This window comes from Eucalyptus grandis, chromosome 8 (genome assembly GCF_016545825.1).
Source record: "Eucalyptus grandis isolate ANBG69807.140 chromosome 8, ASM1654582v1, whole genome shotgun sequence".
Classification (NCBI taxonomy): domain Eukaryota; kingdom Viridiplantae; phylum Streptophyta; class Magnoliopsida; order Myrtales; family Myrtaceae; genus Eucalyptus; species Eucalyptus grandis.
In genome coordinates, this window is record NC_052619.1 from 54755683 (window position 1) to 54771949 (window position 16267).

The 16267-nt window shown below is 37.8% G+C and overlaps 1 protein-coding gene and 1 long non-coding RNA gene across 5 annotated transcripts; both read left to right on the top strand.

The window, feature by feature from the left end:
• Positions 1-9123: 9123 nt before the first annotated feature.
• On the top strand, positions 9124-12546 carry LOC104415055 (disease resistance protein RPV1). Of its 3 annotated transcripts, none has more exons than XM_039299127.1 (5): positions 9124-9310; positions 9397-10070; positions 10396-11488; positions 11707-12038; positions 12120-12546. In XM_039299127.1, the coding sequence occupies exons 2-4, from the start codon at positions 9409-9411 to the stop codon at positions 12034-12036; spliced, it is 2085 nt and encodes a 694-aa protein (XP_039155061.1). In that variant the 5' UTR covers positions 9124-9310; positions 9397-9408; the 3' UTR covers positions 12037-12038; positions 12120-12546. The 3 variants fall into 3 exon arrangements, with proteins under 3 accessions (XP_039155061.1, XP_039155059.1, XP_039155060.1); XM_039299125.1 differs by having other exon boundaries at positions 9402-10070; XM_039299126.1 differs by having other exon boundaries at positions 9124-10070.
• Positions 12547-13293: 747 nt separating this feature from the next.
• On the top strand, positions 13294-15327 carry LOC104438249. 2 transcript variants are annotated; one of them, XR_005545464.1, is made up of 3 exons: positions 13294-13426; positions 13571-13868; positions 14907-15327. It is a non-coding gene; the product is annotated as an uncharacterized LOC104438249 (long non-coding RNA). The 2 variants fall into 2 exon arrangements; XR_005545463.1 differs by lacking the exon at positions 13294-13426 and having other exon boundaries at positions 13481-13868; positions 14907-15282.
• Positions 15328-16267: the final 940 nt, after the last annotated feature.

The following is a 16267-nucleotide window of genomic DNA, read 5'->3' on the forward strand; positions in this document are numbered from 1 at the left end:
ATTAGAAGGGAACGATATAATTGATCATAAAGATTATGTAATAGTACACACAAAAGTTATTGGCTGGAAAGGAAAAATGAGAGGAACAAAAAGAACTACTTTAAAAAATAAAAAATAAAAAAAGAGAGGGGGATACTGTTATAAGCTTCGAAGAATAATACTTTTGATCACGCAATTTGACAATATACGCTTGGTTATTTTTCTCTATTTCTGATAACATACACTTAAATAAAAACATAATTCATTAATATTCAGAAATATTGCATTCAAGACAAAGGTGAAATAACATTCTTCTCGTAAAAAAAATAAATAAATAACATTCTTAATTTTACTCCAAATTCTAGAACATCTTTTTATTTTCTTCGTTTATTTTCCATCTTTTTATTTTTTCGTTTATTTTCCTACTTCACATCACATATTTTTTGTTCATTACCAAGACCATAACTTATTGGTGTTTACACCGCAGCAGCAATTGCACATTAAATTTTCCTTCCTTCCTTCCTCAAAATCTGAATTTGACATATCATAGTCATGCATTATTATATGTGTCCCTGGCTTTGAACAAAGTTTTCAAAAAGACTAGAACTTCAACATTTTGTTTACGTTTCTCAATATGTACATTAAGGCTACGTTTGATAACGTTTCTGTTCTCAATAACAATTTTTTTTCCAAAAACTTTTTTTTTTTTTTTATTTCTGTTTCCGAGAATAATTTATAAATATTTTAAGCCGTTTGGTAACTATATAAAAATTTTATTTTGAGAAAAAATATGTTTGGTACAATCTCAACTATTTTTGTGACTTAAAATCTCTTTTAATTTTTTAATAATTTTATTATATTTTTCTTTTTTCCTTTTCTTCTCCTTCATCTAGCCGATCGCCACCTTGGCCATAACCGGTTGATGACTAGCCAAACAAGGGCTGATGAGGTTGCTAGCCTCGAGGGAGCCTCACTGGCCACCAGCGAGGTCCCCCAAGCCTCGTCATGGCTGGGCGAGGTCGACCTTGCGATGGCCAAGTGAGGTCGAATGAGGCTCGACCTCGCCTATATTTGTGAGGCCAAGCCTCACTCGACCACTGCAAGGCTAGGCGACATCGACCTCGTGGTGACCTAGGGAGGCTCGACCTCACCAAATCTAGGCGAGGTCCAGCTTGGCCTAGCCACAGCGAGGCTCGAGGGTGCCTTGCCGAGGGCTAGTAGGGTTGCCGAGCCTTGTCTAGCTGGTTGCCAACCATCGCCGAGGTCGCGCGACCGACTGGGGGAAGAAGAAATGAAGAAAAAAAGAAAGGAAGAGAAAAGAAAACTTGATTCTTGAGTTGTTTCCGGAAACAATAAACAATTTTGTTTTTATTTCTTATTTTTGTTTCAAATCTATTGTTCTTGGGAAAAAATTACCAAATGCATTTATGTTATATTTCTATTCTAAAGAACAAAAGAACATAAAATATTTATTTCTAAAACGTTATCAAACGCAATCTAACAAATCCCCAGGCCATGCAGGCCCAGACATAACACAATCCAGCTCCCTTGGGCCCGAGCCCGTGAGCGGCTGTTTCAGGCTAAGCCTATTAACAATAGGGGTGATTGTAGACTTGTAGTCTGAACTAGACCCGTTAAACGGGTGGGTCGGGTCGGGTTTGGGTCGGGTCATAAATGGTCCGACCCAAATCGACCCATTTAACCCGTTTATGATCCATTTATTACAAGGCAAAATTTTAACCCATACCCGACTCGACCCGTATCCAACCCATACCCGACCCATTTAACGAAACCTAAAAAAAGTTTATATATATATTTTTAAAATGATATTACTAAAATGGTTTTATACAACACAAATTTAATGGATAATTTTATAATTTTTAAAATAATAATTTTTAAAAATCGAATTTTAATTATTTTAATTTTTTAAAAATTAATTTTTAAATTATTTTTATTTTTAAGAATATAATATTTAATTTTCTTTTTCTTTTTCTTTTTTCTTTTTTCTTCGTCTTCTTTGGTCAGCCGCCGGCCACGACGACAGCCGGCGGCCAGTGAGCTCAAGGCTCGCCGATCCGCGAGCTCGAGCTCGCCCGACGTCGGCGAGCCGGAGTCTCGCTAGATCGGCGAGGCTCCGATCCGGCGAGCTCGAGGCTTGCCAGCGTTGGGCGAGCTCGAGCCAGCCCTCGCCATCTGGCGAGCTCGAGGCTCGCGCGGCATCGGGTGAGCTCGAGCTCGCCCTCGCCCGACGCCGCCGCCGTCGCCGAGGCGAGGCTCGCTGGCCGGTCGCCGGCCATCGCCGTGCCGGCCGACCGGAGGAAGAAGAAAGAAAAAATAAATAAATAATTATAATTTTGGTTTTTATAAAAAAAAAAAATTGTAAATTTAAAGAGAGGAGAGAGATGGTGGGATTTTGAGTGAAAATAAATAGGTTTATTTTTAATAGGTTGATAAATTGGTCATAAATTGGTCAACTCTCTAACCCATTTAAAACCCATATATCTTAGTCTTGACTAATTAAAACCCATTATGGGTGCTTTATGAAAGAAAGCTTGACCTATTAATGACCCATTTAACCATAAATGGGTCTATAAATGGGTTGCATAACCCATTTAACACCTCTAGTATGAACGAAAGTGAAGATGGAAAGAGTAATACAAGATCTCTCAATGACGATTTGTCATGAATTTAATTATGAAAAGAAAATACTCGTAGTAACAAAAAAAGAAGGGGCAAAAACGGTAAAGACCAATACTGAATAAATTTTCTACCGGCTTCTTTTGACAAAAATGTTGCCGACGACACAAAGGTACGCTAAAGCATTGGCGTAATCGTCTTTTCCATATTCGGATGACTCACCTTCCTTTTCCTTTGCTTTTATTGCTTTATTTCTTATCATCATCAGTCTGCTTTTTGTAACAAGATTTTCCTTGGATTCTCTCGGGGCCAATTTCGCCGTGAATGATGGGGTGAAGTCCCCAAAAGATGGTTTTGTAGTGGGAGCAAAAGCGAGGATAGTGAAAGAGGAATATTTATGTGACTGTTCTTAATTAGTCATGAGAATAATAATTTATTCTAAATTATAAAAATAAAAATAAAATAATTGAAAATTATTACGAGATTTATTTTTTAAGAATTCATGACTCATACTATATTATGATTGAGCATAACAAGAAAGTGCAGTAATAAATAATTTTTTTGCCACTGAAGTGCACCCTCATGTTTTTAATTTTTGGCCTTGCGGGCTTCTTTCGACTGAAGTCCCGTCGACAATACAAAGGCACGCTAAAGCATCGGTCACCGAGCCATGCTACCCCGACACTGTATAGACTCGCCCCTCTTTTTTCATGAATGTAACTGTGAAGGGAAATTCCTCGGCAACGGGAAAGGAAGGGGGCTAAAGCAGGACGGGGCATTAATGAACAACGTCTTGCCAACGAAATGCATCCTCTTCGTGTTTCTTTTTCTTTGGGGTCTTCTTTTAACTAAGGGTTAATATCTTGAAAAACCCCAAACTGGTACACCTGTGACAAATTTACCCCAAACTATTTTTTTTACCACCAAAAACCCCAAACTGGTATACCTTTGACAAATTTATCCTAAATTAGTACATTTGTGATAAATTTACCATATGTTAGTTTTAGTTAAATTTTCTTGTTAAATTATAAAGTTAAATAACACGTGACAATTGACCGGTATATCAATTTGAGATTTTACACTATGTTTGTCATAGTTTATAATTTTTGTAATTTTTTTGTGGTATTAATCTAATTTTTCGGAGGGTATATTAGTCACAAATTTACCAATTTGGGGTTTTTTGTGATCGAATAAATTAATTTTGGGACCCACCACGGTGGTGGCGTAGTGGTTTGAGCAAGGGACCTCTCACGAAAGGGCCTGAGTTCGAAACTCTGCGTCGTCGGTGTTCAGTTACAGCCGGTCTTACCTGGAGCACGTGGGTGGTGGGGTCCTCACGTGTCTCCCCTGGGTTTACGCTGACCGCGAACGGCGGGTGGCGGTTCCCAGGGTCACCAAAAAAAAAAAAATTAATTTTGGGTAAATTTGTCATAAATGTACCAGTTTAGGGTTTTTATAGTTAGTCGGAGTAAATTTGTCACGGTGTACTTTTAGTTTGAGATTTTTCATGATCAAAAAAATAATTTAAAGTAAATTTGTCAAGTGTACCAGTTTGGAGTTTTTGAAGGCATCGACCCTTTAACTAAAATCTTGCCGACAGAGCAAAGGGCGCCAAAGCATCGATGGGTTTCTTTTCCACACTGGCGGGACCCGTCTTCCCATTCTTTGCTTTATTGCTTTATTTCTTTTCATTGTCGCTTCTCATTGAATGAACCTCGCTTTATTACAAGTTCCCAAGAAATGGTTTTGTACTCGTCAAAACCGGTGGGTTAATTATTTTGATAAATTTTTTTTTTGAGTGAGTTGATAATTTTTTCTTTGCCAACAGCATTTGACATATCATTCAGACCACAATTTCAATATTTTCGAGTGGATTTTCAATGAGGACTTGTATAATAACATACTTTAGCTGTTTCGTGCTAAGTGACGACTTTAATTATTTTTCGCTGGCAATATGTAGATTTTTTTCAATCTTGTTCCAAAAATTGTGTACCTTCACTCTGGACGCACTTGCTCTCATCATTTGAAGTTTGACGAATAAGTCAGATAATTTACAAGTAATGTTATTGAAAATAGTAAAATCAATATAAAAGATATTATTCTTACATCTAGCAAGTAAATAAATGAATTGATGAAAAGAGATAATATAGAAATGTGGACACTTCTCACGTTTAAAAAAAAAAATCCATTTTGGAAAAAGTGAATTTCCCGAACTCTTCAGCTATACAAAGTGAACTCGAACTTTCCACTCACTATTAAAAATGAACATAATTTTTTAGTTTCTCATGGAGAATATAAACTTTAAGTTTTGTAGTAAGACATGATGAAATCTTAATTTTCTTTCAACTTTATCAAGTCAATTTAGATAATGCAGGAGAATGTTCATATCTTAAATTTAACATATCAATTTAAAGTTTCTATCTTGGCCCCCGTCTAATACATAACAACACTTGTCTTTTATCTTGGATTTATTTCTCTTCATTGCTTCTAGACCACCTATAAGTGTGTCTTAGTATTCCCAGTCAACGAATTACAAATTTATATATGGTTTTATTTCTTTTCATTGATTTCGGTTGCCAACTGCTTCAATTGGATTAATCAAACCATTAAAAAAAGACTTGCCAGAGGTCTTCTAAACACCATTAGCAAGTTTATTTTTATTTTTATTTTTATATTTGTAGCCCACAGCAAATAGATCCAAGCACAGTTCTAGACGGACTTCCTTATACAAAAACCCTTACTGTTGCTACTCATCCTATTAAAATATAGTAAAATACAAGTTAATTCAAAATTATTGAACTCACAATATAAAGGTAAACCCAGTATATTTGAAGTAAAAGTAGTTTTTAGAATGATAGTAATTAAAAATATTAAATAGGCGATTATCGGCACTATATAGATATGGAAGCAGCTTTTGCAAACGTTGTGGAATTAGAATTTTTAAAATTCTATGGTTGAAAGAAGTTCTATTAAAGTCCTGTACGTTATCTATATATACTAATATAAAGCCCAAACCTTGAATTTGGTCTCCTCCCTCGAAATATTCATTTTATACTTGACAGACACTGTTCTCTTTAATGATGAGGTAAAGGTGTTATCTAATGGGCAGAGATGGAAAGCATTGTTTTTTTTTTCTTCTGCCACTATGCGTATGCAACAGCGTTTGAAGATGGACTAAGGAAACACAAGAAGCTAAGGACAACACGTTTAGACGTGGAAGTGTAAGTTGTGAATCATTGCTTAATCGAGCTTTTTTTAACTCATCATGATTAATAACTTCAATCTTAAAAAGATTTAAAAAAAAAAAAAAGAGTTGTCACTCTTGGATCATACATGCTCTCTTATCCCAAAAATGAGTAGATTAAAAGTGCAACTCTAAAAAGAAGGTGGGCGAATGTGAAGTCTCAAGGGCGCAGCAGCGAAAAAGGAAAAGCAAAGCAAAGCAAGAATACATTCCATTTCACACTTCTTAAAGCTGAAATTATAGTATTTTGCTTATTGAGTTTTAAGTAAGATTGTTTCATGGATTATCTCACTCCGAGGACTCTAAAAATCGCTAAGTCCAAATTTTTATAAAATTAGACTTTGACACGTTGTCTAAAGTCACTTTGGACTATACTAAAGTCATATTAGATCTACATTAGCTCTGTTTACTTGCCGTTGTTTACGCATACCGCTACATCGGATTTTTACTAGTCGTCTTAGATGAAATTGTAACGCAAGTTGCTCTTTGGTCATTAGTAGTATTAGTAATTAGTAATATGAAATTTTTCTTTTTGAAGAATTGGTGTCCCCTGGTAAAGTACAGACTTTTTATGGAATTTTTCAGAGTGATTGCAAATCCATATCAGATTTTTAAGCCCATTGTTGTCCAAACAGGTGTCACCTTGGATTTTCGATGTCTATTTTGGACCAAATTTGACCGATTATATTTTTTTGGTTATTGTGTAAGTTTCGGATTTTTATGGCGATAGTGATTTCCTTTTGGTGAAATTGTTATGAATTGTACTTTTCTTGGAGTTTTTCTCGTTCATAATTTTTTACCCAAATTGTTTGGCTTTTAAGTTGGCTGAGTTTGGACATATTTATTTCCATGCACTCGAAAGTAATAGCCGTGCTAAATTCTTCGTTTTGTTTCCGTTGACATTTCTTGATTTGGTAACGGAGATATTGGGTTCTCGAATTTGGTAAAAGTTTAACTTTAGCAAGAATTTGATTTTTTTAGGAGAAGCAAATGTTGTTTACATTTCTTCCATTCTTGATTCTGTTTCAAGTTCAAAAAGGTATTTGCCTTGGTAGCTGCAGGCTTGTTAGAAAAACTTGTCGTGTCTTTGGCAAATGTGGTTGTTTTTGGAGGGGAACGGAGTAGCATTTACTCTCTCTTCCGAAAGTGTCACATCCATGGCAAGCTACTCTCTTCCGAAAAAATAGCCATGGCATAAAGCTATGCAGTTTTTCTATGGCATAAAACTTCAGGCTAATGAGATGCGCAAAACTTTCATGTTTTCCAAAAGTGATTTTTTTCTTTTTTAAAATGAGAAATATCTATATTTTCACGCTTGTATAGCATCTATTTTCATAAATCTATATATTCACTTGCTAAATGTAAAATTAAGATTTGATCATATCAATTATTATATCAATTTTAGCACACATCTTTTGAACAAAATTGGAAAAGAAATCCATAATTGTTAGCATAAAGCCATTTCTTGGGAACCTGACCATCATCCACGGCGAAACTATCGGCGACATGGAGAGGTATAATGGAGAGGTATAAAGCAAAGTGATAATGGAGAGGTATGAAGTAATAACACAAAGAAAAAGAAGGTGGGGCCATGCTAATGTGGAAAAGAAGGGCCAATAATGCTCTTAGCATACCTTTTGTGCTGTCCACAAGATTTTAGTCAAAAGAAATATGCTAGAATAAAGGTTCGTAATTGCTCTTTCCTATTTTGCCTCTTCTTTTCCCATAGTAATTTTTTTAAAATTAAACTCATAAAAAATCATCATTGAGATCTTATTTGTCAAATCTACAAAATGGACATTCTCCTCTATCTAAATTGACTTGATAAAGTTGAAAGATTAGGACATCATAAAAAAATAATTAAGATTTCATCACATCTTAATATTGAACTAAAAGTTTATATCCTCTATGATAAAGTTGAATTTTTATGGCATTTTTTATAAGCAAGTGGAAAGTTTTAAATTCTCTTGAATATTTGGCTAATGAAATCCGAAAAACTTTCACCTTTTCCAAAAGTGATTTCTTTTAAAAGAAGATGAAAACTATCAAGATTTTCATGCTGTATGATATCCATTTTCATAAATCTGTATATTCACTTGCTAAATGTTAGATTGGGATTTGGTCGTATTAATTATCATATCAACTTTAGCATACTTATTAACATTACTCGTAAAAAACCTGAATTTATTTGTCAAACTACAATTGATAGAGAGTGAGTTCTTACTAAGTAAAAAGTGCACATCTTTCTTAACAAAATCGACTAAAAAACTCCATAATAATAAGCATAAAACCATTTTGTGCGTGGTTTTGATAATTGGTATTACAATGGACATATAGGTTAGGTTTTTTTACGGAACTGCCAATTGCCATTACTGTATTGCCAGCCACCCATTTCCATCTTGAGTCCTTACCTTCATGGCGTCAATCCATGGGCGAGTTACCTCCCTGCCCACCCAAGTTGTCTTTTATGCCCTCGTCTCTTTTTATTTCTGTGCAAAGCTCACGATCCATCTCCATGGAAGTCGCGACCAACAGAGGTCACTAGCCTTGCATGACCATGATCTGTGGTGCACGGCTATGGTGTCGGGGCTTGAATCAGTTAATTCCCTCGATTGTAAGAGCAATGGAGAGAGGCCCTCTGCCCATTTCATCATTAAAATTAATATCAAAAAAGAAAAAGAAAATTCCTCACCACGAGGGCATTTGGGTATTTCGGCGACGGCAGAAGACATGATGTAATTGACAGGGAGAAAGGAGCAGAGGCATAGTACAGAGCGGGTCGTGATTCTAGCTCGGGTTCGAGCCAGTTGGGCAAAGAGTCAAAGACCCAAGGGACCAAGGCGCAAGTGCCTGGTGCGATCCCATTTCTGTAATCTGCACGCAAGTGCACGGTCATTTGTTGAGACACGTGTTGTTAGAAAATTCAAAAAAGATATATTTATAATTTATCATCGCTTAGGTGTGAAGTAATCCATAGAGATAGCATATATTAAAATTCAACAATGCCAAAAGAAGGAGAAGGGTTTCTTCTAATATTCTGTTTGTCACAGAAAGTGACTCAACTGCTCCCTCATCCCTTAAGAATTTTACTAAACTTTTTCTCTTTTTTTTCAGAAATCGCATTCCACTAATTTTATTTATCCCGCAATTACACTGTTCTTTTGTCAATTGCGTTGCGTCGGTGGAGAGATAAGGGAAGGATTTGGTTTCCTTTTTTCTCAGAAAAAGAGTCCTTCTCATTTACCCGGGTAAAGAATCCTACCAGGGCTTTCGCCTCCGCCGGTGCTACCGCTGAAGTTGCGCGCGCACATCTCGCGAACCCGTCCACCGAAACGCCACTGCAGTCTCCTTACGCGCGGCTGATCGCTCCCTCCGTCGAGCCGCCGGCGAAGGATCCCATCGATATTTCACCTCGAGAGCTCCTTGCCGCAGTCCGGAGCCAGTTCTGAGGTGAGTCTCCAAGGGCCCACTTTTGGTGTTTAGAAAGAACCCTGGCATTTTCTCAGCTTTGACAGGCCGCGATGAATTATTCTTAGTACAGAGATCTAATGGCTTGGAAGTTTTTCCTATCTCTGGCTGCCGCTGCTTTTGCTGCTATCCTGTTTCGACTTTTTCTTCGAAGAGGAGATCGAGCGAGATCAACGGAGGAGAGTGCAACGAGACGGAGCGCGCGTGGAAATGATGGAACAGCAAGAGGCGCTTCTTCTACTGACGCGTCAACAGAAGGTCAAGAAGTGGCTACTTCATCGGGATATGACTATGAAGTATTCTTGAGCTTCAGAGGACTAGACACTCGAGCTGGTTTTACCGACTTTCTTTATACTAGTCTAATAGATGCGGGAATCCGCACATTTAGGGACGATGAAGAGCTCCGCGTTGGGGAAAAGTTTGCCCCAGAACTTCTCCAAGCAATTGACCAGTCGAAGATCTCAATACCTATATTTTCGAAAGGATATGCCTCTAGCCCATGGTGTCTCAACGAGCTAGTTCAGATGGTCGAGTGCCAGAAAAATGGAAGGCAAAAGATCATGCCCATTTTTTATGATGTGGCCCCTTCGGAAGTTCGACACCAAATTGGGGGTTATGCAAAGGCCTTTCGTTCACATGAAAAGAAGCAGCGATACGATGAAGAGACTATCCACAAATGGAAGGCTGCTCTCAGTGTAGTTGGGGCAATAAACGGGTGGGACCTACACAACGAGACCAACAGGTGACTTCTCCTAGTATTCCATCTCAAGTGCATTATATCATTAGAACTTGATGCATTTCACACGGATTCTTTTCTGGATTTGTGTTAGCCTTGTTGAAATTGAGTTCCGTGTTATTGAAGTTATACTGCAGACATAAAATTTTTCCCATTTTTTCGAAGCAACATTTTTTCCAGTTCACTTCATTTAAGTACCAACGCTAATTCATCTACAATGGAATAAATCCTTGAAGTAACACATTTCGAATTCAACTTGATCTTTTTAGAATTAGTTTAATGTTTACACGATTTTCTAACTCATTGTCTTTTGTCTCCTAACTAACTTTAGGCGAGAAGGTGAGTTCGCAAGAAAAGTTACCCATAAGGTTTTCAATGAGTTGAAAAAGGCTTATTTGGCGGTATCAGAGTGCTTGGTTAGTGTCGACAATCACATGGATGCAATCATGGAAATGATAGGTGCTGGGACAAGTGAAACACGAATTATAGGAATCCACGGGATGGGTGGCATCGGAAAGACAACTACTGCCAAAATGATCTACAATAAGCTTTCACACGACTTTGAAAATTGTTGCTTTCTTCAAGATATTCGAGAAATGTCAAAAGGTAATGGCATTCAATGCTTACAGAATCAGCTAATCTCTGTCATCCTCAAAAAGGAACGCATGGATATAAAACACATTGATGAAGGAACTCAGATGATTAAAGATAGGTTGTTTAATAAAAGAGTCCTCCTTCTTCTCGATGATGTGGAAGAAGCGAATCATATTAATGCACTTGTAGGTAAACGTGATTGGTTAGGTAGAGGGAGCAAAATTATCATTACTACAAGAAACAAAGATATTCTTGAGGTTCCTGAAGTGGACTGCAGTTATGAGCTTAGTTGCATGGATCACGATCAATCTCTTCAACTATTTAGCAAACATGCCTTCAGAAAAGAAAATCCTTTGGATGAGTATATCGACCAATCCAAGAGGGCAATAGGTATTGCTAGAGGTCTTCCACTAGCTCTTGAGGTCATAGGCTCACTTTTATGTCACACTAAAAAGGAAAAGTGGGATCTCACATTGAAGAAGTTGGAAAATGTTCCTCATGCAGCAATTCAGAGTAAGTTGAAAATAAGCTATGATGCATTAGATGTTCGACAACGGCATATATTCCTCGATATAGCTTGTCTTTTCATTGGATATAACAAAGATATTGTGGTTCATTTTTGGCATGAATCTAAATTTCCAGAAGAAGCCATGGAAGTTCTGCAGAACATGTCTTTGATAAAGATTGAACAGTTTAATAAAGTATGGATGCATGATCAACTCAGAGATCTTGGAAGAGAAATAGTTTATCAAGAAAGTAAAATGAAAATAGAGAAGCAAAGTAGGGTGTGGGATCCCAAGGAAGCATTGGATTTGCTGAGGAGACCCGAGGTAAAATCCCCCATGCAATAAATCTCCAAGATACTTATGGATATCTTCTTTTTTTAAAATGCAGTTGCTTTTTGTGTTCTCTAGCACCATTGTGACCCACTCAATTAATATTTTTGCTCTTTTAACATTAGATGAATGGTAATATGCAACCCCTTAAAATTGTGATCTTGAAGCGTTTCCCTTCAACTATTTTATTCTTAAATTTTTCCTTTGGGCAGGGAAAAGAAGGAGTTGAAGCTCTTCATCTCAAGTTTGACCACAGGAGGTGGTTCCATTTTACCTATAAGAGCTTTAAGAGCTTTTCAAATCTAAGGTTTCTTCAAGTTGATAATTCGGAGGAATATTCTTATGCAAAAACGAGGCCTTGTTGGAATGAATCGCCTAATGTTTTCCCAGAGGATTCAAATCTCCTTCCACAATTACGATGGCTTTCTTGGCATTATATTCCCCATCATTTAAAATTTCAAATTTCTCTATGGAGGATGTGGTTATTCTTGATCTGTCTTGGAGTAACATTACACACGAGTGGCAAGGGTGGAGCCACATGAAGGTATCTTTTATGATAGGAAAAACTCATTATTTCGTCTTATCATATTTGAAAGTAATCTTTGCATGATTTTTCTTTTCACAGGTGATGAGGAATTTGAAAGTTCTAAATCTGTACTGTTGTGCTAGATTGGAGAGAACTCCTAACTTCTCTGCTCAATCAAATTTAGAACACTTGATCCTAAGCGAGTGTTGGGATTTAGTCGAAATTGACAAGTCAATTTGTCAATTGAAACGCTTAGTTTCCTTAAAAGTAGATAAATGTTGGAAACTTCGAAGGCTACCACAAGTGGTGGGTAGAGATTCTTGCAACTCAGCAACATTGCAATTCGTCGGACAGGCTTTCGGATACAATCGGAAATTTGGAATCGCTGATTGAGTTGGATATATCTCGTACGGAGATCGAAGAACTACCCGATTCTATCGGAAAGTGGAAAAATTTGAAAGTAGTGAAGATTGGTAGTGCCATACGCAAAATACCCGATGCCCTCTGGATGATTAAGAGCCTTGAAGAAATAGAAGTCGAAGTTAAGCCTGATTTCGATGTGGAAATTGGCGATTGCATCTTCGAAGATCGATGCCTGAGGAGCTTGCGCTTGACGTGGGCTAGAATAAACAAAGTACCGAGACTTCCTGAAAGTCTCGAGATTCTAACGTTGACTAAAATATATATGGATACATTTCCAGATCTGTCAAACCTCGTTAATTTAAAGGATTTGACGCTGGTGTTTGGCCCACGTAATGATGGTGGGGAATCTGGTGGGCCTGTGGAAGCATATCCAATGCCGCGGTGGATTGAGAATTTAAGCAAACTGCAGTACCTCGTCCTGTGCTCTGATTACGTGACCACCTTACCCACAAATCTCAGTAGTATCCTTCCCCGACTCAAGTCACTTTCACTCAAGGGTGATCATTTGCGTTGCCCCCCAAGCCTTCCCTCCAGTTTATCGGGTTCACCTTGAGATCTGAATACGTGACCACCTTACCAAAAGATATTATAAGTCTCCTCCCCAACTCCGGAATCTTTCACTCGTGCCCTAATCTGCGTTGCCTCCCGAGCCATCCCTCCGCTTTATCATTCTTGTCTTTGAAATCTAAATGCGTGACCACCTTACCCACGGATATGAGTAGTCTCCTTCCTCGACTCGAGAGACTTTGGCTTGAGTGCCCTAATCTAGGTTGCCTCCGAGCCTTCCCTCCGCTTTTATCGAGTTGGAGTTGACCGGTTGCAAGTCATCATTTTCCCTAGGGATCTATCTTATTTGAAAGAACTATCATATCTTTGCATCAGTGATTGTGCAATCTCAGAGATTCAATGCCATAATCCTTTGGAGAACCTACAACGATTGCGGCTTTGGGATCTTCCACGGTTGGAAACTTTACCTTCTCTAGGTAATTTCAACAAACTACGTTATCTTTATGTATCCGAATGTGGTAACTGTTGAGATTCAAGGCGAACTACCACAATCTTTGGAAGTATTGAAAATTTGTAAATGTGGATCTTTAAAGGAGTTGCCTGATCTGTCACCCTTGAAGGGACTGAAAACGGTTAGAATGAAGCGTTGCGGGAATTTAGACGTGGAGGCAATTTCTTCGCTTTGCTGTGAGAAGTCTGTCGAATTTGGGGAAGAAGACAGTGATGTTGAATCCGAATCTCAGCAAGAAGACGACGAATTTGAATCTGAATCTGATGGAGAAGGCGACGAGTACGAGGAAGAAGACGACAAATCTGAATATGAGGAAGAAGACGACGAATGAGTGCACGATCTTTTGAAAGCTTCTTGATCCACGTTGACAAATTGTTCCCTCGTGTTCAAGCTTTAAACGGATTGAGGTAAGTTAATTCATCTGACAGCCAATGTTTTCCCTTTTCAGCAACGTAATTCTTTCTCGGATATGAACAGTGAAGTTTCACATGCACTTTTTAATTACCTTTTCACGAGTTGATGACTGCAATTCTGATAAAGGCATTGAAGTTATGATGCCTCCGTACAATCAAAGGGTTGTTAATTATGTACAAATATCCGTTCTCTTTTCCTAGTTTGGTTTTGCGTTTTAGCTATATTTTTTCTTGAATGGTTTCTCCTTGCTTTTATGTTTCCCAGCTGGAGGTATGCATGTCGATTGCTTTGTTTTTATTTGATATGTAACAAATCATTAGAGATCCTTGTCGATTTGCTGCTTCACACATTTCGAAGTTTAATCCTTGCCTCGCATTGGAGGTAACTTTGTTATGCTGTAAACAATTCGATGGAATGTGTGTTGGAAGGTCATATAACTATGGTTCTCATCCTGGAACTTTACGGCATAGTCAACTCATCGATGCAATTGTGAAATAGACACTCTGTATTGATATGCTTATGTTAAAGTTTATTTTCCAAGAAAGGTGTGCTTCTTAGTGGGATTTGCAAATGTTATGGAGAAGTTATACAATGAAGAAAGACGGATTTCACTTGGGTAGCGGCATCAACAGTTCGCACAGCAAACTTCCATCTGTGACAGGAGAGACAGGAGCTACTTAGGAGCTACTTAGCTTCTCTGATGCATCATAAAGCATCTTATAGTCAAAGGCTAATATCTCAGTAATCCTGGTGCGAAGGACATATGATAAGTCTCGCTGGGGTCAAAAATCATGTAAATGGACTCTTGTGTGATCTCCATTATCACCTACATCTTTTAGAAATGGTTATGCCTATGTGATTATCTGTAATAGAAGCCCATTCATTCACCTCAAGTTGTACTAGAGGACTCTTAGGTTTTAAGTTTGACAAGAACTGTGAAGGGAGACATCTCAAACAACCAGCTTTTTGCCGGTTTCTAGTGTTGCTGAGGTTTTAGAGTTTGAGAAACTTACAGAAATGTTTCTGTGCAGGGAGCCGTGGCTAATTAGGCATCTGTACAAATGAAGACTGAATGAAGGAAAATGAAGATGACATTTAATGTCGCCTCAATTCCCTTTCACAATCTTGGGGCAGCAAACTGTGCATCCATCTGTCGAGAGACAGAAACTTGAAGATCAGGGAGGGAAGTCGTTGCCTAATGATGAAATTGTCAAATCTGTTGAACTCGATGTTAAGTTTCAGTTGAATGTTTGGCATTTTTTTCCAGAGCAGGGCAGGGGTATTCATTGTGAAATTTGTAGCATCATATATAATGTTTTTGGGGGGTAAAAGGGCTATTTGAGCAAACCTGATTGTTTATTAATCTTTTTTGTGGGGCCACAGAATGAATATTGCACTTCATCTGGATGTGTGTTCTCTTCATTGACATGCAATAGAACTTGCTTACCAGTACACAAATGTTAGTTTGTGAGGAAACACTCGAAGAGCTTGTCTGGACAGGGTGAAAAATTGTGTGTGCTTAAAGAAGTGTTCACGGTAGTGCCTGCCAAAATCAGTTCATGGACTTCTTGATGTGAAAATGGTGCTCAAGGTAGTTTTCCTCATGAGTATGATAGGCACTCACAGCACAAGAAACAGGAATTTTTGGAATTCATGAAATGGGCGGTGATGTCAATTGAGTCTCACCAAAATTATCTACAATAGTTTTCACATGGTTTTGAGTACTATTGCTTTCTTTCTAATGATCGTGATACTTCAGAGCTCAAGGGCATTCAGTACTTAAAGAATTAACTCATCTTTTGTGTCCATAAGTGGAAATTGACTGAAATAAGTAATGTTGATGAAAGGATCAAGATAATTAAAGATAGGCTATCTAGTGAAAGAGTTCTCTTCCTTTTTGATGATGTTTACAAGAAGAAACTATTGAATGCGCTTGGGGTAAATATCTATGATATTCAGGCATTACTGAATTCTTTGACACTAAGTATCGAGTGCTGATGGATCTCGAGATTCTTAGTGTTTCACATTGTTTATAACTGAAGATGATCTCTTCCATTGGTCACTTGACATCTCTATTGAGGCTATCTTTCAGAACCACCACAATTACACGTCTTTGAAAGAATGTAGATGTATATAACTTCCCCTGTCGATTGGAGCTCTTACAAGCCTTGAATACTCGTCTTTGAAAGAATGTAGATGTATACAGAGGCTTCCAGACTCGAGTGGCAATCTACAATGGCTACTTGAGTTCAATATCTCCTACACCTGCATTAAAGAGCCACCTTCTCGATGGGAAACATGAAAAGTTTGAACGTTGTGAGGACGTATAATTGTTCCATTGAAAAGGTACCTAGTGCCTTATGGTTGCTGTAAAAGCTTGAAGAAATAGATG

Coding starts and splice junctions, on each gene's coding strand:
- LOC104415055 (XM_039299126.1), top strand. CDS start 9,409: ATGGCTTGGAAGTTTTTCCTATCTCTGGCTGCCGCTGCTTTTGCTGCT. Junction 10,071..10,395: donor CTACACAACGAGACCAACAG/GTGACTTCTCCT, acceptor AACTAACTTTAG/GCGAGAAGGTGAGTTCGCAA. Junction 11,489..11,706: donor ATTTGCTGAGGAGACCCGAG/GTAAAATCCCCC, acceptor TCCTTTGGGCAG/GGAAAAGAAGGAGTTGAAGC.